The sequence below is a fragment of the Maylandia zebra genome, linkage group LG16 (assembly GCF_041146795.1).
Source record: "Maylandia zebra isolate NMK-2024a linkage group LG16, Mzebra_GT3a, whole genome shotgun sequence".
In the NCBI taxonomy this organism is placed as follows: Eukaryota; Metazoa; Chordata; class Actinopteri; order Cichliformes; family Cichlidae; genus Maylandia; species Maylandia zebra.
The window spans coordinates 5,079,492-5,101,652 of record NC_135182.1 but is presented as its reverse complement, the minus strand read 5'-3'; the positions used below and the strand labels follow the sequence as shown (position 1 = coordinate 5,101,652).

The window sequence follows — 22,161 nt, the reverse complement described above, 5'->3', positions numbered from 1 at the left end:
CTTTTTTGTTATTACTGATTATTGTTTATATGACGGAGGACAAGGAGGAAAAATGCTAATCTCCTGATTAACGCTCTGCCCGTTACATTATCCGTCATGGTATTAATATCTGTATTTATAAGTCAAATCAGTGGCTATTATCTCCAACAGGAATCAGTTAAGATCTTGGTCACTCCTGCTGTGCATTTACATAGCAGTGCCAGACTGTAATCAAAACTGAAGCCTCCCAATTTAAACTGAGCACGCTCGGATAAAATAAGAATCGTCGTCGACTGTAATGCAGCAGCTGCAGGAACAACAGTGTTTCCTCTGCTTTTCTCCGGGAATTCAAACCCATGTTAGTGCAAACAAAATCTCCAGACTTAATGAATGTGACCTTTCTGAACAGCCAACCTGTTGGCCTCTAACTATGTGAGCGTTGCTACAATCACATCGTCACCACGCTGACATTCAAGTTCAAATTTGTGCAGGTCAGGCAGCACATATCTGTGAAAATGGGAGCACTTCCTGCTCAGGAGAAGCATCCCTGCTTTTTTGTTTTAAAACAAAAGTGATTTTTGTCTTCACAATTACTGCAACATGTACCAGATATCCCTGAATTTGGTATGAAACTGACAGTGCTATGATAAACAAAAAAAAGATATCATTGTAATGGAAATGTTTTTTAATGTTCGGTGTTCCACAGCTTTGCTCATGTTTCAAATTGAGGACCAGATCACATCATGATGTGCACGTGCAACACACACAAAAATGGCCAATATGGAGCTACTAAGACTGGCTTAAAACTAGCGTTCCAACACATTTACCCCATCAAATCAAATCAATGTTTTCCACATTTCATAACTTTAACATTTAACAAGATTTTGTATTCTAATCATAACAGGTCTCTAGTGTCAAATAAATTCAAAGTTTAGATTAGAAAATTCCATTTAAAGACCTGTAAATGATCACATTCATGTTCCACACTTGGATTACTTAAATCTTTGACTTTCAAGTTTCCTATTTTACAGCACACACCCACACAACACGTTTACTGCTGTGGAAAACATTTGAACAATCTAGAAGTTTGCGAATCACATTTCAGTTCCAATCAAGTCTGAGCCGTAGGGTAAAAAAAAAAAAGGAGCTATTAGGTCATGTAGGTGTGGCACCCGATGCTGGAAAGCAGAGAACATTCAGATGATGAATCACATGAGAATGAAGTGTTACAGCAGTCTCTGGACAGAACAATAGTGCAGATGCCAGATGGACGTGAAAGCAAAGCTGCGTACGCGTCTATGCTCTGATTCATTTTTCACTTCTTCCTGTGAGACAGGGATCATCCAAAATAAATAAAAAATGTAAATTAAAAAAGAAAAACGTCATGACAGCCTCGGCACAACTGAAACTGCTCATGGAGAGAAAAAAGAAAAACACAACTCAATTCTCTCCCCTTCTCGTTTTGTTTGCTGTTAGTTGTTGGGATGATGCAGGAACGCCGGGAAATCACTCCATAAATCCCCGATGACGATAAATATGGCATCTTTGTGTCATAATCGTGTTAAATGTGAACACTGCCAATATCCTTGATACAGGCTAAATGTGAAAGATGAGTTTTTGTTTTTTTCCTTCTTGTTTTTGTTTTTAGAAATGGCAGCCAAGTCTGAACTGAGGGGCTCGGTGGGAGGGGAAAATAAAATAAAAAAACAGGCCCGAGGCTGTTCAGATGATACAGGCCGCCTCTGGCTTTGACAACGCAGCTATGCATCTATACCGCTGCCAACACAGACCTGTTTATTAACACAGTCACTTGACACTGGCATATGCTTGAGGCTGTGTAGGCGAGGAAGTAGGGTACGAATGCAAACAGCCTGTTTGCGTCGGCTGAAACAGGAGCTACTTTGCGACTAAAAAAAGACACAAGTGTACATAAAAGTGGAGCGATCACCAAGCAAAATTCATAAAATCTGGAGAATTCTTCGTCAGAGAAATCAGTCGGTAAATAAATACGCAGAATGGTCTAAACGATGACAAACACTTACGAAATAAGATACGAGGACACACACGTGCAGAAGGCAGCGTTGCATAGTTTTAAACCATGACTGAAACCAGTCGTGCACCTGATGGAGAACCAGTGGGTTTACATAGAAGATGAAAAATAACTGAACAAGTAACTGAAGTTCATGTGATTGTTTAGCCGATGCATTTGGCAGCGAGTGGCGTCGCTTTCAATACTTGGTGCTTGCAGAGGGAGCAAAACTGCATCCGTCCTGCAGGTGGGATGGATGCACTGAAAGGAAGTCGAAAATTGTTATCGGGCAGTGGCTTCCCAGTAAGGTCCATAAATGATTCAAGCTGCAGCAGAGTCCAAACTGAGATCTGTTCACAGCTGCTGGGGTTTATTGAACAGGGCTACCGCGCTGCTGCGAGATCGCTTTTGGCTTTTCTCACTGAATCGAGATGCTTGGTTTTTGGTTTTTTGTCTCTATTTTGTTTCCAGTATTTTCAGACTACAGGTCCATTTATCCTTTGAGTTTCAGATCTTTTTTTGTCAGACATTGTAGTCCGGTGCTTTGCCGAGCGGTTGCCTCAGTCTGATCTGCAGGGTCATGAAGGCGCCCACCGCCACGTGAAAGAGGATCTGCCAGATGTTCCTCAATTCGTACAAATACATGTTGGAAAGACAGATGAGTGCAAAGGCCAGGAAGGACTTGCTGTTCCTCCAGACTGAGAAGTAGGCAAACAGGTAGCACTGAAAGGAGAAAGACAGAGAGCGTGAACGATGCGCAGACCACATGACCGGCGGGGATGTTTTTCATAAGAAATCCCATTTGATGTCTCTGTGCCCATCACTGTGTCTACCAGTCTGCGGTGATCCATTTAGTATCAGGAGCTGCACAAAAAAAGCTGAGCAAAATCTTTTAGAGAAGGTACTGGACCGAAAGGCACTGAGCTTTTGCTAATGTGTAGCTGACAAGCTGCTGAGCTATAAAGTGCAGGGCTGTTAGTCAGCCAGTGATGGGCTCCCCTTACCGCAGACTATCACTTACCTGATACAGACAGGCCGCTGTGCCGAGGAAGAAGGCAATCACGTAATTAAAGTCTTCATCATCATTCTGCAGACACAGAGAAAATGCTTGGGTTTTTTTGTTGTTTTTTGAAGCGCTAGTCATTTATGTAGGGACAAAAAAAGAAACCAATATGACAAGAACATGTTGAGGTATCTTTATTCATGCATTTCATGTACTGTGATCTAATCTAGTTCATAGAGTGTGATGTGACAGGTGCTCTATCAAGGGACACAATGGCAGGCATGTGGTAGTGACGTGAGCCCAGACAGACCATAATCAGTCATAAGTTTATGTTAGTCAGGAGATATTAGTGGCTCATGACGTCAAAGTTGAGGCAGGCAGATAATTAGTAAACTGGGATGATGTTTACATCATTTTCTCTTTAGAATAAATCCCACCACCTTGTCTGCGTTTCCTGACTACCTGATTGCTTTTCTGTGACGGACCTACATTCCCAGCCCTCGGGAATTCATTCGTCCTCTAAGTTTCTTGCTACAAATAAAACTGACAGCTAAAAGTATCAAACTAGAACCAGCCTTGCATTGAGCATTCATTTCCCTTTAAGAGAAACTGAATCTGAGAGTCGTTTCTAGAATGCCCTCACCTGCAGTATGCTCTCTATAGCGTGGACCCCTCGCAGCAGGTTCAGCCCCCCACAGAGGATGCTCAGCACACAGGATACGATTCCCGGGAGAGTCACCGGCTCCAGCATCTGCGTGGGAGCTGTAAGAGAACAAGGACGCAGGTCTCGGATAAATCTGCTTTCCGAAGAACAACAAAGCAACTAGATTTGACAAAATTTCATTTATATATATACACATGTAAAAGCTATTATGTGCAGGACAAAGGGAATAAATCCCTGAATGGCAAAGATAAGCCAAGAATGTGCTGTTCTCAAATCTCACTTTCAAAACATTCTTGCAGAGTAAAAGAATTAATGTGTCACTATTATCAGATTAGCATACTTCATCCCTCAGGATAAAATGATTTATGTTCTCAGAAAAACAAGACACTGGGAAGGTCCGCGGAGAGTGAGCAGAGCGTGGAGAGCTGCTCTCTCGGATGTCAGGGGGAAACACAACAGCTACAAGTGACCCAAGGTGGCATCGCTTAGCTTGGGGCAACTGAGGTGTGACAGTGGGGAAAAGGGGTTGTTTTTGTGGACGATGTAAAGAGCACGGGGTCTGAGCTACGACGAAGCAACAGCGGAATGGATTCATTTTGAAAATGACTATCTCATCACACAGTCTCTCTCTGCCCTTTATAATCCACCAGAAAGTAACCATTTCAAATTTAAGCAGCTGAATGACTTCTGCTGCGGATGTTTTGTTTTTTTCTTTCAATAAATATTTCAATATTTAGGGCTTAAATGAGACTTTGTAATTAAGAAATGTCTTTGTTAATCCACTGAAGATACAGGAAAATACAGCGATGAGGAATCATTTTGGTTCTGAACTGCATATTAATACATTTTAATAAAAGCAAAAGAGGCGTGAACAAACAGCTCAAAAAGCAAAAGGGACTAGGATCCTGTGGAGAGGCCCTGGGTCCAGGGAAATGTGTTTATCACAGAAAAACGTGCGTCCATGGCAGGTAGAGCTGGGCGATAGAACGATAACGATATGTATCGCGATATAACTTTTACTCGATAGAGAAATTAAGCTATCGCGATAGACCTCGCCGCTCTTGTCCTCTTAAAAAAAAAAGGTCAGCCAATCTAAATTAAGTAGCGCAGAGCCGAACCAATCACAGCCGCAGCGTCACGTCGCGTGACTTGTTACGTACAGCACAAGTGCCAAGCCGCACGTGTGTTTGTTTGGGAAGCAGCCAGCGCGTAATGGAGGAAATGAGTGTGCCGACTAGAAAAATCAACCGAGCGTGACCGAAGAGAAAACAGATGATGGTTTCAATGCCGGAGAGATTGTCGAACGGAAGAGCCATAGAAGTTCCGTAGTTTGAAGGTATTTCGGCTATTTCAAGTCTGACAAAAAACAGAGTAGCTGCACTGTAAATTGTGCCGAAAGCAAGTCTGGAAATACAATAAACTGGTGCATGCGTCACACTGTGCGCCACGTTATTGTTTCGGTGAAATGAATTTCTACAATACTGTTAATTCTACTCTCTGCAGTGTTTAAATGCTTACATATACACATAGTTACTGTCCCTCCACACATACGACTCGGTTCTGCTTCTATGCCGCAGCTTTGTTTACTTTTTCCCACCGAGGCTTCTAGACTTCTGATTGGCCAACATTTCTGCACGGTTAGGAATCTAGCGCCACCTGCTGCTTTGGCATGTTCATAGCAGCGTTTTCCTTCATTTCTGCCTTTATGTGTGGACGGGATTATTTTTTAAAACGAAAACGGAAAATCTCCGTTTTCAAAAATACCCGTGTACGTGTGGACGTAGCCTCAGTCTCTGACTGGAAGCGCTAATTCGTCATTCGGCTTTTGTCAGACTAAAGTAACTGTTAAAACAGTTTGAAAAGCTAAGCTATACAACAAGGAGAGATTGAGAATTTCCTTTTAGTTCTCAGTTTATTTGATACTGACAAAAGTTAGTCAGTTTTGTCTGTTCTTCTGTAAAACAAACTAAGATTTATTTTTAGAATTAATATTTTGTTTCTAAGTGGAATTGACAATTTAGTCTGTTTCGTTTGTTCTATTTTGAAACTTAAACGCTTTAGCGGCTGCCTTTTGTGTAGTTTGCAATATTTGCCTTTATTTATCTGAAAAAGTCTCATGTTCCTTAACTACATCTACCCTGTTGAACTTATTATGGGAAATAAATATTTAAATAAAAACAAGCTGCTGATTATTTCACATTTTACTTGTGAGCAACGGCACATTTAAATCTTACAAATATAGTTATTTGGCTTATATCGTGATAGATATCGTTATCGCCTGAAATGAAAAAAACATATCGTGATATGAAAAAATCTCATTTCGCCCAGCTCTAATGGCAGAGGTATAAAACTTGCTCTGAACTCTGGGGTTAATATTTCTGATTTGTCCAAAAAACCTTGATAAAGGATAAAAAAAACAGATGCTTCCTGAGGCATTTTGTTTAGGTTGAAATGAGCAAGCAAAACAGAGCAACGCATATCAACTTGAAGTCTTCATCAGAGTCTGCTTTGAAAGTCTTTAAAGCCATGTAGCACTTCCTGTTTTCCTTTTCCAGGAACATTTTGAGGGAAAAGCAACTATGTACATCATGTCACAGTCTTGTGGTCAATACCATCAATGTTAAGAATGAAAAATTAATACAAATAATAAGATTAAATATCTAAATTTAATGTACATGCACACCCTGTATATATATTTATGCACATGAATAAATGCATCTTTAAATGCTGTACGTATATAAATTCATTACAAGCCTCTCTCATACTTTGCACGCATACGTGTGCAGCTTATGTCCTACCTATGCCCTTGTACTTTGAAGGTGCGTGCACTGAGAATCCATTGATAGCCCGCAGGTCCTCAGGGGAGAGCTGGTAGGGCGGTCGCAGCTTGATCTCTGTCTGCATGTCAGCCAGGTTGATCTTGGTGGACAGGGAACGAGGGTTATTGTAGCGCTGTTTGGTCTTCTGGATGAAGGTGTCTGAGGGATAACAGTCAGCACAACAAAGAGCTGATTAATAATACAAAGAGCAAAGCCGGGCAGAACCAAATGCACCCTTTGTGTGACACAGCAAGATGCTGTTAATGTGGAAGTGGAAAATGATTTCTGAATAAACAAAAACATTTTCGATCAACAATAGACAGAAACACTGCATATCACATATTACATAACAAAAATGCTATTTCATACGCTGGGCCAGTGTCTCAGTTTTACTGTCCACAAAAACAATGTTTTATATGTAAACCTAATTTAGTCTATTAATTATATTTAAAATTGTTTATTCATGTCTTTATGTTTATTTACATCTGTAAAATACTGTTACCAAAGCTCTGAAGTAAATCTAGTTGAGTAGGCTCCATGCTGCCCTGTAGACTCACCCCTGCGTCCTGCAGGTATGGCTGTGACAGAAAGTAGGACAGCTGCTGGCAGCCTGCAGCGCAGTGGCCAAATTTAAAGATCATAACAAACTGAGCTGACAGTTTATGTGAATACAGACAGCTTTTCTTAAAACTGCTATTTTGTCTCTGTGCAACTCAAACATCGGTGGATAAGATCATATTTAAGTTTGTTCTCCCCGCGGTGGGGGGGAGGGTGGGGGGGGGACTATGTAATCAGTTTTGTTTGTTTGTCTATTTGTTAGTTGTCTCGCATCCAAGTTTTTTAAATGATCATTTTCAAATTTTGTTTGATGGTTGACACCAATAACAGCTCGAGCTCATTTCATTTTGGTGAGATTGGTTTTCGTTGTTGTAATTGGGAGTAATATGTGAGGCCCGTCCTCAAAAGCCTCTTTAAAACGACGGCAAGGAAAAAACCTTTTAGGTAACGATGACTGATGTAGTGCTTTTGTTTCGCAGGTGAAGTCATAAGTAGGTTTGGTAGCATAAAATACTTTTTGACTAGTCCCAGGCCATCAAACTCTCTTTTTTGTATCTGAAATTTACTGACTGTGACCCCGTATTGTAAAATTTGTGCACTACCCAGGAGAAACTTTAAAAACTGAATATTGTAAAGAATGAGGCCAATTTTACATCTGATAGGTACCATCAGACATGGCACCCGTTTTAATTTGAAAAGCTGACATCATATTTCCCACATGGTCGTTTCAGCTGAAACACACAGTTCCACGGACTCACCAAATTCGATGAAGGAGTAGGGCCGCATGGCACTCTCAATCCGTTTGGTGTCATAGGTGACAATAAACTCCTTCTGTAGCTCATCCAGGAAGCAGAAGGCCAAAACATTGGGATAACTTGCAGTGCATACCATCAGGTATCCAACGCCCAGCGAGCTCGTAAAACTGAAACACACAAACACAAATATTATTGCTCTAATGCAGCGTGCCACTCTTCCTCTCGACAGAAACCCTGGGAATCTGTAATTAGGACACAAAGCTATATCCAGGGACACAAAGGCATTTCTGACTTCTGCAGGTTGCAGCTCTAAACACAGAGCAAACACAATTTAAGCGCATCTCTGCTTCAACGCCACACTTTCACAGTTAATTTAACACAATGGCTCGCATCCAAATCCACCTCTGCAGAAACAACTATGTGCTGGCCTTGCAGTGTTAATTGATACACTAAGTGCAAATTAAATTCCCCAAACACAAAGACGTTCACATTACCAGAATAGCTCGGAGCGCATCTGAATGGATATGAAACCTGAATGTCAATAAAGAGTTGAGACTAATATGATGATTATCATGGAAAGAAAAACTCGCGGTGTTGACGATATCTGAGGAATGAGAGTCAATCTGATCTGAGTAGCCACATACATACGCATCAGAAATTGAAGCAAATAACTCACGTTTAAGGGTGGGATGGAGGCGGGCCCCTTACCCACAATTTGAATTGATGGATTCATTTTTATTGTGCCCTTTAGTTTCACAAGCTGCTGGTGCATATATAATAAACACTGAATTGAACCTGTTGCAATGTGCTTTACAATAAACCCCTGGACGAATACGTTTACCAATATCTGTCTCGGAGCTGCCTGACTGTGCCTATAAAACCTCACCGAATATTAGAAAATAAATCATAACTCCACTGTGGGTAACAGCTAAAATAAAACTGGATTAAATCCCACGATATAACTGATGATTCATAACTGTGACTTACAGTGCGAGTATGTTCAAATATTACAGAAGTAAACTAGTCCCTAAATTGCTTCCAGTGATGTGCATTCTCTAAATCACTGTGTAAAACTTGGGGCATTAAGCAAGCGAGCTGATGTTCTAAAACCTCCTGGATTAAATCTGCTGAAAAAGGAATTTCATCTAGCTTTCACAACACACAAATATTACAGACATGACAAGGGCCACTGAAGAACCGGGAATATCACAGGACAGATTAACCGGTGACTTTAAACGCAAGTATCTTAGCAGCATGCACAGCGTGGTTCAGCCCTGGAAAAAGAGCCACGTGTCAGGTCAAACACAAATGCAAGAAAAATCAGGCCACTGTGCGATGTGTTCACTGCAAAAGATACACATGTGGTAAATGCAGACTACAGGTACCATGGCAGTGCCAGGATTGTGAGTGATTGCTGACAATGTTGAATTATTTGTAAATATGTGTACAAATGGTTGGTTTTTTGTACTGTTTTTATCAATAAATGTCAGCAACAAAGGACATACACCCATGTGTGTTGATTTCTCCCCAAGATGGCAAACTGAAACACTCCACTCCCCCACCCCCACTCCCCTCCCTCCAGAATTCCTACTTAACAGCCTAATATACATATGAATGACTAGCCAATTTAGCTTCCACTTCCACCATTTGACTGCTCTCCGGGTTTTATAGGTAGAAAGGTAGAAGCCTGGGGATGCTAGTGTTAACCGGTGACTTTAAACGCCGCCTCTTTCATTTTGAACTTCAGCAGCCTTTAGACGTCCGCACTCCTCAGAAGCTTCGAGCTCTCGCTGATTAAAGAGACGTATCAAAAGGAGACTCTGTGGTTGTTGAAAGGTATAGCCGGCCCATTGATGGTTGGCGGTGAGGTTCTCTAAGGTCATGTCCTCTGTCGTAATAAGACTAATTAGCTTTTAACAAACAATGCTTGAGAGTTTCAAAGCCATTCCCTAAGCACAAGCAGAGCTTTCAGGAACCGTCTGACACCTCAAATGAAGCCCGAGCTGTCAAATCGCTCAAATTTAAACGCTTTTTCTGTATTTTCTTTAACCACATGTGTGTTAGAGGGGTCAGAAAGAAAGCAGTAAAACTGTCAACAGCAGGCTATTTCACCACCCATGGGTCATTAAAAATGCATTGTCTAGATTTTGGTTTTATACCGGGAATTGAAGATACACTGAGTGAATGCAGATGCTTAAAAATGCGCGAATATTTCGGCCCTTGTCCAAAAGAGGTTTTAGTCAAAATCGAAGGAAAAACTAACCCTACACCTTTAAACTGATATTATCTTACTCAAGCCAAACAGACCTTTTTTACACCAAAACGGCCCATTTGAAACATGTTAATACCAAAAGTTATTTAACATTTAACAGAGCAGAATAACTGGATCTTTTGCTAAGAGTAAAGACCTACTTGATGTTGTATGGTCCAGTCCTAAGTGTGCAGCGGTCAGGAAACTGGCCGAGTTTCTTGGAGAGACCTTTGAGGAGCCTCTTTGTTTCCTGAAGCTCTTTGTCCTGCTCATAATCAGTGGATGCTGAGAGAGGCAGGCCGTCCCCGACTCGGACCACGGAGGCAAACAACACCATCGACATCTTACAGCTCTGGCAGTCTCGCTGAAGGCCTGCAAACGAGGGAGATGGCACAGATCTGTGAGTGCAGCAAGGAAATGTTCTGCTTTTTCATCATTGAACTTGGGATTTTGATGTGTTGACAAAGCTTTATAGATTTCATGACAATTTAGACTAAATGACTAATACTGCAGTAAAAGAAACAATGAAAATTATATTAAGTTGCAACTCAGTCTTTGGTCACAGCATTGCTTTCCATTTATCACTCTACAAAGGGCAGAAAAAAAATCAGTTCCTTATTAAATTCTCAAATATCAGGTTTATGTAAATGTACAATGTTTTGGGAGGTTAAATAACAAACTGAGATGAACACACCGAGCACTCAGACACTGACTGTTTTCCTCTCAGGATAATATAGATTACTGTGGTGACCTCTAACCTCACTTGATTGCTTAATGGATAATGTCTGCACACTCATCTATCCGAACATGAAATATTTAACAGTTTGTTTTAGTATTCAAGCTACAACAGTGCAATTAGTTATTTATATAGATATATATATATATATTTTTAAACTAACTAATTTTTTTAGCATTCAAAATCTCCGATCACTGGTATCTACTGAGAAGCTGAGAATGTGCGGGACACTTTCCACGTTTGTCCTCCTGCATGCGATTTGAATTCCGGTCAATTTCCTTCCTCCTTGACTGACAAGTCCACAGGATCCGTGACGTGAGCAGAATCAGCGAAGTGTCAGGTACCACAACTAAGAACTACCTTCAAAACCAGACCAAGGTCGGATGAGAAGACAAACAAAACGGGGAATATCTTCTATATGCTTTTATCACAGCACTTAGAAACAATATCAACGCCAAGTGTCGTCCGTGGAGATATACTATATAATAAATATTTTAAAGCAGCCATCTACTTGTGAGTAATACAAAAGCAGCATAGAGTGAGAGTGTGAGTACTTCCAGGGGGGGGATGCCAAAAAATGTAAAATTACAACACACGGAAGATTATAAACAGACATTTTTTCTAAATTAAAGCAGCGCCTCAAAAAGGAAATGTTTATTCGTTTGCAGTCCGTTTGTTACCAAATTCAATCACTACCAAACATGACTTGCTAAAAGCATAAAGCAAGTTTCATTACGTGTTAAGTTACTTAGTAAAAATCTCATTTTGAGCGTATTCTAATTGATTTTGGGGGCTTTGGTGATCTTGCACCAGCACTGAAGATTTAGGAAATGGTTAATTATACATTTTCATCTCCTTTGCAATGCATCTGCCAGTTTCGTTACTTTACCTTGATTAAAAAAAACAAACCATGGAGAAAGTCAAACTATGGACGAAGATTGTTGGCAGAAATCTGACTGAGCTTGGCTGCCTTTCTGATGTCTCACTGGAAACTGAGGTGAGCCTTTACTGGGAATTTCACTTTCTCCTATCTGGATGCACATTCAGCACCCTGTAGAAAGACTAAAACCACTAGACTGGTGAAATGTTGTCTCATTAGTCACTGGCTTTCTAAACAAAGGTTTCTTCTACTCAACTATGGCCTTCACGTAAATTTTCTGTAATCAATAAACATCATGTGAGAACCATGGACAGCTCCACGGACTGAATGAAGGTTATGAGGAGTCGATTTGAGGCTTTAAGTGCTTTCACTGCACCCAGAGAAAAAGGCGAGACAACTCAGAACTTCAAGACAACTCAAATAAAAGGCGCGAGTACAACGTTAAGTCCTGGATTAACTAAAAAAAAATAGGCAGCGACACTAGATTGCGGAGACAAACTGTCTCACCTTTCGGCTACTTTAATCCCAACTTTAAGAGCAGTGTTTCATTAGCTAATGGTTGGCTATGTTTACATGTGCGAACAATAAACTGGTAGATTACCTGACGTTACACGTTGCTTTTAACGTTTGCCGGTGGTGTTAACGATCAATTTATCTTGTGTGGAAACAAGACTTTACAATCTACAGGACAGTTTAACAAGCTAGCAAAGGTTAGCAGCTAACTATTAGCGTGTTCACCAACAGCATTGAACTTCAACCTTAGTTTAATCAGCGCGGCGATTAACAGCTAGTTAGTTAGCACATCCGCAACCCAGAGCAATAATTTAATACCTGGGAAATGCGTCCTGCATCATCATCTGCACATCTGGAAGGTGTAGCTATACAGGAAGCTGAGGCAGCTAGGCAAGCCGCAGGCAGCGCTGATGCTACGATGGTTTACGTTTACGTGGCTGTTTCGCTGTGCATTGTGGGAAAACAACCTCACCGGCGTCACGGACTAAAAAATAAATAATAATAAGATAAAATTATATATATATATATATATATATATATATATATATATATATATATATATATATATATATATATATATATATATATATATATATATATATAAAAATAAAATATTCCTTTATTATATGTTTTGTTACATTTTTAAATATCACGAATATTTTTGAAATACCGTGTGCCAAATCTGATCTGATAAGCTGATTTTAAATTGGGAGTAAAACTGAAGAAATTCACATTAAAATCTTAAATAGACAAAAGAGTCAGTGTCTTTCTTTTTTTAACTGTCATTTACTTGTCTACTTGTCTAAAAAAAAAATCAAACAAAGCCTTTTAAGGAATATAACAACACGTTTGACACATTATTAACATGTATTTACACACACACATACATACGCACAGAGAGAGAGAGAGAGAGAGAGAGAGAGAGAGAGAGAGAGAGAGAGAGAGAGAGAGAGAGAGAGAGAGGAATAACATACAAACATCTTCCAAAATACTAAAAAATGCCTCACACGATGACGCACACACGCACAGATTACACCATGAGCAAAAGTCTGGGTACCTTTCTCAGTCAGTACTTCTATAATACTTTCGGTTTGAAGGATTTCTGTGTGAGGTCTCTTTACCTCATGTGGATGTGCGCCGAGAGCTTGTTGCCGTCACTGCTGGTGTCTTCGCGCTGCAAGATTTCTAATGATGGACTTTTAAGTAAGTTTCGGCCCAGAAGAAGCCAGTTTATTTCCATTTTTACTTTCTCGAATGAACTTAGTGGAATCCATCTTCATTTCAGACCTGTAATATTTCCTGCGCCACTGGCAGCCACACACTCCATAGCATAATATTTACGCCCTGCTGCTTAACAGTTGGCGAGGGGCTGTGTTCATCAAATGCTGCACCTTTTTACTGCCCAAACACTCCTTTGGGGATTGTGACCAAACAGCTCATTTTAAACTTCATCTATCCTGCAGAACTTCTTCCAAAAAAAAAGGAAAAAAAAAGAATCTTTTATAGACTGTGCTTTGCATAATTCACTCAGACGTTTTTGTGATGAAGCCATGACTCTGGTCCTTCCAACTGAATCAATCTTGTGTCAGTAAAAACTTCCTGGAACTCACTTATATTCGAGAATAACTTGACTTCAACAGATTCCCTTAAATTACATTCCCTTTTTTTTTTAATTTATGCGCATGAAAAAGGAAAACATACTGCAGATAACAAAACACTTCTAAATACTGTTTACAGTTCAATGTAGAGATGAGTAAATAAAGTCCTACTGCAGAATATTCATGAGCTCATTATCTTTGTTAGACACTGTTCCTTTTTTCATTCTGAACCCTACTTGCTCCAGTTGCTTTCCCAGAGAACACAATCACAAATTAGCCCAACTCCAAGGCATCTGATGCAGAGTATATTTTATGCTAAAATTAAAACATGAAAAATGAATAAAGGTGCACCCAGACCCTGCCAAGCTTTAGTGGCGCACTCAGGCCTAATGTAGACCGTTCACTGGCATCAGCATTTTATTCACTTTCCACTATTTCCTGTTAGAATATAGAAAAAAAAAAAACAGGCAGCACTTTGGCTAGAGGAAATGAAAACACCAGTACAGAGATGGTTAGCCGACTCATCCTTCACACATACCCATGCAATCTCCCAGGAGCCCTGTTAATGTGTCAGCCTGAAGGGCCCTCCTCACTACCCTCATGCCCTGTGCACGTGCGCGTGAAAGGAAGCGAGAGCTACAGACACACAGTGAAAGTGGATGATGGATATCTACTGGTGCTGACAAGATGATGAATAGCCACAAGTCTCGGTGAGTGTTTAGTGGAGAAAGCGTCAGGTGCGGAGAAGGCGGTGCCGTCATTTGTAGTGACACGGTCTAAACAGACGCGCAAACACATTCTCGGCATTTAAATGCGTCAGTGGCAAGTGGCTCTTTCTCGGGTTGACATCATTATAGATTTCAAGTCCGAGTTCATGCATTCCCGAGAACTGTGATCAGTTTGAAAATATATTTTGTAGAACAGGTTTCCCAATTTAATTAAAGCCTGATTTTGTCCCCCAGCAATTGCATGAAAAGTATAGTTTTAAGAACTGCCTGAGAAATGAAAAAGAGATTATTATCTGTGATCCCCAGTGCCTGCACTTAATCACACATATCAGTGCATTTCACCCCTGGATTTAGTTGAGACATGATATGGCATTTTACACAGCAGTGAGTTCTCCTAGTTTGGTGTTTTTCTCACCTCATCTCCATTCGACATGTTTGGAAAGAATGGTCTCTGTGAGCCACTCTGTACACTCAGCTCAGTAGGTAGAGTGGTGGCCCCATGATCGGAAGGTCGTGGGTTCAATTCCCCTGAACAGCTACCCTGAGGTACCCCTGAGCAAGGTACCGTCCCTACACACTGCTCCCCGGGCACCCAATGGCTGCCCACTGCTTCACTGAGTGAATGGGTTAAATGCAGAGACCACGGGAACCAATAAAGTACTTCTTCTGTGTTGAAACTCGCTGATGCTCTTGTGGCCAAGCTTTGTTTCCAAAAATACAAAAAAGTGTAAAACAAAAACAGAATGCAATGCTATATTTACAATAATAAATTAATGAAAAGAATACAAAAGACAAAACTGAGATTTTTAAAAAATATTTTAATTAAGCTCACTTTGCTGCATAACTGTATTAGCTCTTCTTTTTAAATTATAGGCCATTTGCTGTATCAGGATATCAGCAGGTCAGTTCAGTTTTCCTCTTATCATATTTCTTTGCTTCATAATGACCCAGGTCTTCTGTGGATAAGACTGCAGTCTGGACTGCAGTAGCAACCAGACATACTATACTGTAGCACCACGAGTTTCAACCAATGCATAATACTGTTTGGTGAAAAAAGCAATGAAATAAATCTCTCTAAAATAGTGTGTCCCAGTGGCGGTATACTTTCATATGTAAAAGAAAACTTTAACAGGACTCTACGCAGAGATTCCAAAGGTGCTCTGTTGGATTGAAAACTGGTGACTGTGGAGGCCTTTGGTTACTCATCGTCATGCTAAAGAAACCAGTTTCAGCAAATTTGAGCTTTGGGGCACAGGACACAAAGCTCAAGTCCTGCTGGAAGCAGTCATCAGAAGATGGGCACGCTGTGGTCATAAATGATGGACATGGTCAGCAACAGTACTTAGGTAGGCTTATAATGTTAAAGTGGTGCTAAGGAGACCAAAGAGTGCCAAGAAAATATTCACCACACCATCACACCTCCAGCAGTAGTCTGAACCACTGACGCATGGATCCATGCATGTTTGTTTGTTGCTTCCTATTTATTGTTTAACCACTTGTCCAATCTTCTATTGTCAATTTTGATAAGCCTGTACAAATTGTAGACATGGGGAGTGGCACTTGGTGTAGTCGTCTGAGGCTTCAGTCCATCTGCTTCATGGTTTAACATACTTTGCATTCAGATATGCACTTTTGTATACCCTGGTTGTAAAGAGTGGTTATTGTTGCCTTCCTATCAGCACAAATCAATCTGGCCATTCTCCTCTGACCTCTGGCATTAACAAGTCATTTTCTTTCACCAGAAAACTGACGATCACTGGATATTTTCCCCTTTTCAGTAGATCAGCAGTTTCTGAAATACTCAGCCCAGCCTGTGTGGCACCAGCAAAAGGTCAGCAGGTTGTGCTGACCATATCTACACGCCTAAATGCACAGAGTTATTGCTGTGTAACCAGTATTGGGGAGTAACGGAATACATGTACCCCCGTTACGTATTTAAAGTACAAAATATGAGTAACTGTATTCCGTTACAGTTACTGTTTAAAAAGGTGGTATTTAGAATACAGTTACTTTGTTGAAATAAATGGATTACACAGCAGTACTTTCCTGTTTCATATTGTCTCGGGTCAGGACTGTTTGGGTTTTGTTTGACAGCTACGTTCTGTTGTTCCAGGCGGCAGCACTACGGTTGCCATGGTTACATGGTGACACGCTCTCTCTGCGTGTTTCCTGGGTTAGAGAGGCCTTTTTGTTGTTTTTGTTGTGCTAAGCTAATAGGCAGAATGATACAGACATAGCTCTAAAGAATGTAGCATCATGGGCAGTGTAGTCCGTGCTGCAGGGAGAATGGACTGCCATACACGTTATGTGTCTGTGAGCGCGAGGAGGGAGAAAAAGGAGAGTGGAAAAGTACGAGTTGTCGTCGAGGAAAAACGGGAGCTGGAAGCATGTAAATATAATAATAACCACTGCAGCCAAGAAGAGTGCCTGACGAGCCCAGTTGTAAATAAGCTATTAAGACTTGACTGTACACCGTGTTCGTGTTTTCCTCTGAAACAATAAGTTCCGTTGGAGCAGCCTTTCAACGCCTCTCTCTGTCTGTAGCAAGCAAAGTTGACCCAGACAACAAAGTAAAGCTAGTTTTCTTTTAACTTTTAACCATGTAAAGCACTTTGTGCTACATTTTTGTATGAAAAGTGCTTTATAAATAAAGATTGATTGAGTTAGATGATGAGCAGGCAGATAACGACAGAGTGCAAACTCAGATATGGCATTCTGAACAGCCCAAACACAATTATCCAGAAAGGTAAAATTGCCTCTGTTAAGGGTACTTGAATCTGAATAGACCTTAACTTTGTACCAATAACCCTTTGCCCTCCATTTCTTATGCTCATTTTCCACTGGTTTAAAACGCCTCGCCCTCCCCTCCAAGAAAACCAACAAAGGAGCAATGAACCAATGCTCCAGAGTTCTCTGCCCCTCTGAAAATCCTCTAAAGTGAAATTGGGATTGAGAGAGTATTACTGCCTGTGCTCACAGGCATTAATCAGCCTGTTAATGTTCGACACTGCATGCATCCCAAAAACAGCACTTTATCCAAGCAGACCTGCATGACCCATGGACTACAAACACTAAACACAAAACCTTCAAAGTCATGCCACAGCTTAGACCGAGGTCTGAGGTGAGCTCCTCATATTTACTTTTACCTTGATCCTGGAAAAAATGATCTGTAATATTTTTTTTATGTTTGCTGTCCTTCAAATGCAGAGGTCCAGGCAGCAAAGCTGTGACTGTGTCACATTTGGGTCCTGTGCCACTTTCTAGCCATTTCTCATAATAAAGCCACCAGTGTCACATCTGCTGAGTGCTGCTTGAGGTCCATTTGTTTCCCTTATGAGATGCAGAGGAGGAAAAAAAAAAAAAGTCAAACCAAACAAGCAAAAAAAAAAAAAAAAAAAAAAAAAAAACCCCCAAAAAACTCTGCTTCCACAGGGGCTGTCCAATAGCCCAGCGACCTGACAAGGTCGTCATCTGTTTATTTCATGGCTCCAACAGTGCAGTCCATCCATTTTTGTCCATTACTAAATACAGTGCTTGCCAATAAACACGCTAACAGTCTGCAGCGTTTGCGCTGCAGAGTTTTATCCTCGTTTTCTAATTCTCAACATAGACATTGATGTCCACTAATTCATTTACAGTCCTTTCAGTCGCTGCTGAGTCATCCACATAAAAAAACAAAACACCGATACTGCCAACGTCACGGTGACGCTTGAGGAAAATTCATGGGATAGCTAAAATTGCGAGGATATATTGCCTGGGAGTCTAACATCAAATTCACCAAATAGTTGATGCAACCCGCCTAAAGCCTTTCCCTCTAATATGATTTTTAAAAATGCTCAAATAAAGTTGGCTGTAAAAAAAAAAAAATGCATGGGTACTTGTAGATTTCCATAGGTCTAAGCTCCGTCTTTGGCCTATCAACATCCGTGGAGAGGACACTGAGGTGGTGCAGAGTTATAAATATCCCGGTGTCCCCCTTGATAATATAACAGATTGGTTGCAGATGTCCTGTACAGGAAGGGCCAGTGCAGACTTACTAAATGTAGACAGTGACATGCTGTTTTAATTCTATCAGATCTTTGCTACCAGTGTCCTCTTTGTTACTGCTGTGTGTTAGCGATGACGCATGATGCCTGGATAATGGGCAGGACTGTGGCAGCACTGGGAATTGCGGTGGAAAGGTGTACAGAAACAAAAGTACAGACCATCTTTGATAATAACAGTCATCCTCTCCACAATATTTTGGTGGCTCGGTGTAGTCTTCTTGCACTGTGCTGCAGCACAGAACATTGTAGAAGACACTTTGATCCCACTGCAGTGAGATTTTAGAAATTTGTTAACACAAAAGACTGATGACCTGGTTCATCACTCTAGCTTCCAATACTGTTACAACCATTGGCTTTTTTCTGCTGTTTTTAGGCATTTATTTGTTTTATTTGGAATATTGTGCAAAAGTCTTAAACCACCCCTAATTTCTTACCCTTTTGCTTCAATGAGTGAGTGTCTCATAATTTTTTAAAGTGGTCTTTAGCAACAGATCTCCAGATTCTCTTTCAGTTTTTCACTGGAAATTGGCTGCTTTTCCACTTATTTTTAGCCCAGTCCTTGAACCCAACCATTTTTAATGGGATATGCTTTTGTTTGTTAAGTCACTTCACACTGACCTATGAATAATCATCACTTGCCTCAGTATTACTGAAGCAGTGTAAGATTATGTTGGCAGAGAACAGAACAAAAGTCAGCCAACATCCAAAGAACAGCTTTGAATATCCTTCAAAAAAAACCTGGAGAAGTATTCCTGAAAACTACTTAAAGAAATGACAAAAAAAGCCGACTAAGATTTCAGATGAGTTGAAGAATAAAGGTGATCATACCAAATTGCTGAACCCATTTCACCAATTTCCTAGCAAAATATAAAGAAATAAGTACCATAGCTGGAGATTTTTGCAGTTTGACACCAAAATTTCCCCGAGGAGATGAATAAATTATTACTTCTTATTAATATTATTTTTATATAAACACAGTTGAAAGCCTTTTTGGAAATGTTTGGCTTTATTTTTCTTTTCTTTACTGCAAGGATTGAACCTGTACATATGGCTGGACACAGAGAAGTGGAAAAAAAAAAAAAATCAAAGGCAACAATGACTTCTTGGCATAACTGTGAAAAAAGTCCAACATAACACGGATACCTTTGGGATAAGGAATAAAGTCTTTCTATTATTCAGCTAACGCATTATGTCAGTGTGGAAACTGCCAAACACAAACAAATGTTCAGAGTAATCAAAGGTAATGACTTCTCATCGAGAGAAGAATGAACACGTAATTACGACGATATGTCACGTAACTGTTTAAAGCACTTTTTTCAAAATGCTCTTGCATATGGTGAAATGATAGTAATCACATTGAACACCGTGTGCCGGGCGACAGTCTGAACACTTGAAACGGTTTCATACGCAAAGAATCCCCAAAAAAGAAAAAAATGGTTCACTGACAAACATCTTATTCAGCACAAGCTGTTGTGACAGAAGACAGGAAGAAGGACAATTTAGGTGTGTTGTGTTTTATCCTTGGTGACTTAAGGATCGAAAATTATTCAGCTGGAATGATAAGTTACAAAGCAAACTAGTTCCCTTTGACTGTGTTTTGCTATCCCTGAGAACCTTATTCATAATGAAAGAAACCAAAGTCTTGAATAATAAAACACAAGTTCAGCTACAGATAAGACTTTAAATATTTATAGAGGCTGAAGCAAGGGAGCTAGAAAAAAAGAAAAAAAAGAAATACAAAATTATGGAAGAAAGAAAAAAAAAAAAAAGTATCACAGAAGGTAATGACTCTGGCCCCCGAATTGATGGTGTTATGCTGCGAGAACTGGAAGAGGCTCTGGAGACTTAACAGTTAATTATTCCTTGGGCGTCTCGTGAAGTCATCCGTTTTAAATATGAAGGAAAGCATGGGAGAGCACTATCCAAGCTGACTGAAGCCGAACCATTCCAGGCCGAGGCGCTTCAGGTAGACGCGCACTCAGAAGAAGGGAAACGGGAAAGATTTCGGAAAGCCGTCTTTTGCGCTAGACTCCTCTGCGAGTTTCAGTTAAACAGGAAGTAGCAGAAACACCAGTGATGAAACAGATTGGTTACAGACAAACGCACACAAAAAAACTGAATGCCCAAAGTGTAAATCAGAGGTCTGAGATATTCCAGTAGAGTGTGAATACAGAGGGGATTTGTGGGATATTGAGCGGAATCTGTGATTACTTCAGTGGACGGAGGTAAGACTCATGTTTTGGATGTTTGTTGATCACATAGACTATTCAGACACCAGATGTGAGCATCTCCCATGCTTCTGTCAATGAACTCTCCCATTATTAACAATTAATGAAGGAGCAAGAGGTAAAGTCACTCCAGCTGTGAATGATAAGATTAATAATAAGATTTGGAAAAGTATGAACTGTGAAACTCTGAAGGGCAGCTTGCAGTAATATTTGGCATTTCATGTTCTGTTGTGTTCCCTCCCCCCCACCCTCATTCTCCTTTACTTGGTCATTTCATGAGAGAGTTACAAGGGCACCAGGCCTCTGAATCTCTTCCACTTATTATATTTCTGCAATTCCAGACATTTTATATTTTTACATCTGTAAGGCCACAGTTTGGGGGCAAACAAAAACTCCTTTCTAAAAGCAAAAATCAATCATGATAGTGCACACCCACACAGAATACTGATCCTTTAGCTGTGATTTCACCAATTTAACAAACCTACACTACTCACTGGAGCACCTCACATTTCACTGTACAAGCTTTAGGTTCTTTTCTTTCTTTTTTTTTTTAGTGGTGGTGTTAAAATGCCGTTACTTTCCAAATGATGTGAAAAAATAATCAATATTTCAAATTGTTCTGCAGACGTGAAGGTTCTGTACAACAACAAGAACAAGAAGAACAAACAAAAAAAAAAAAAAAAAAAAAAAAGCTAAAAAAACCCCCAAATCACTGAAACCAAAAGGTGTATGTCAATAATCAGCATTTGTCTCTTTTAGAGACAGAACAGGGTTGATGGGGCTGGATTAGGACCCATTGGGACAGTGCAACCTCCACCGTTAGATACTGATGCCCACCACCGGTCCACCACCATGGTGGTCTGACAGTCACACAAACCCCTGCAGAGCTAAGCATGGGGCAGTATTGCATAGATACAGTATAGGGTGTAGCTTTTCACATATTCAGTCACAGTGGTTGGGCAAAAACAAGAAAACCTTTTCTTTTTTTCCTCGTCTGTGTATTTTCTTCCCATCAGAACATCCGTGAAAAACACGAGTCTCAAGTGGTTGGTCTGACAGCAAGTACTCTGGTATTATTACAAACGGAGTCACCACGGTATAAAAAAATAGCCTTTCGCTGAGGTTGTCGAGTCTCCCCCGTCAGTGCTGAAAGGGCCCTTTGCCAGGCTCAAGGGTCACAGTGCATTGCCCCCCCACCCCACGCCGCCCCCCCACTCCCCGCATGCTTCTCTCAGAGCTCCTCCTTCCGCTTGACAACCTTCTCCTGGTCGCGTCCTCTTAAGCTGCGCATGAAACCCGTGAAGCCTGCCTCCTGTGAAGACAAGGAAAGTAACAATCACCACAGCATATTTCTCAACTTGAAGCAAGTTCTCA

The 22,161-nt window shown here is 40.5% G+C and overlaps 2 protein-coding genes across 2 annotated transcripts in view; both read right to left on the bottom strand.

Moving 5' to 3' along the window:
* Positions 1 to 646: 646 nt before the first annotated feature.
* On the bottom strand, positions 647 to 12,631 carry sec22a (SEC22 homolog A, vesicle trafficking protein). The gene is made up of 7 exons (XM_004568971.2): positions 12,506 to 12,631; positions 10,220 to 10,430; positions 7,811 to 7,974; positions 6,474 to 6,653; positions 3,655 to 3,773; positions 3,030 to 3,095; positions 647 to 2,731 (listed from the first exon to the last, which is right to left on the bottom strand). The coding sequence occupies exons 2-7, from the start codon at positions 10,399 to 10,401 to the stop codon at positions 2,531 to 2,533; spliced, it is 912 nt and encodes a 303-aa protein (XP_004569028.1). The 5' UTR covers positions 10,402 to 10,430; positions 12,506 to 12,631; the 3' UTR covers positions 647 to 2,530.
* A 7,426-nt stretch (positions 12,632 to 20,057) lies between these two features.
* Positions 20,058 to 22,161, bottom strand: part of pdia5 (protein disulfide isomerase family A, member 5) — a 79,976-nt gene continuing 77,872 nt past the window's right edge. Inside the window, exon 17 of the mRNA XM_004568970.3 lies at positions 20,058 to 22,099. Within this exon, the coding sequence (XP_004569027.1) occupies positions 22,019 to 22,099 (81 nt within the window). The 3' untranslated portion in view covers positions 20,058 to 22,018. The remainder of the gene's footprint in view (positions 22,100 to 22,161) is intronic.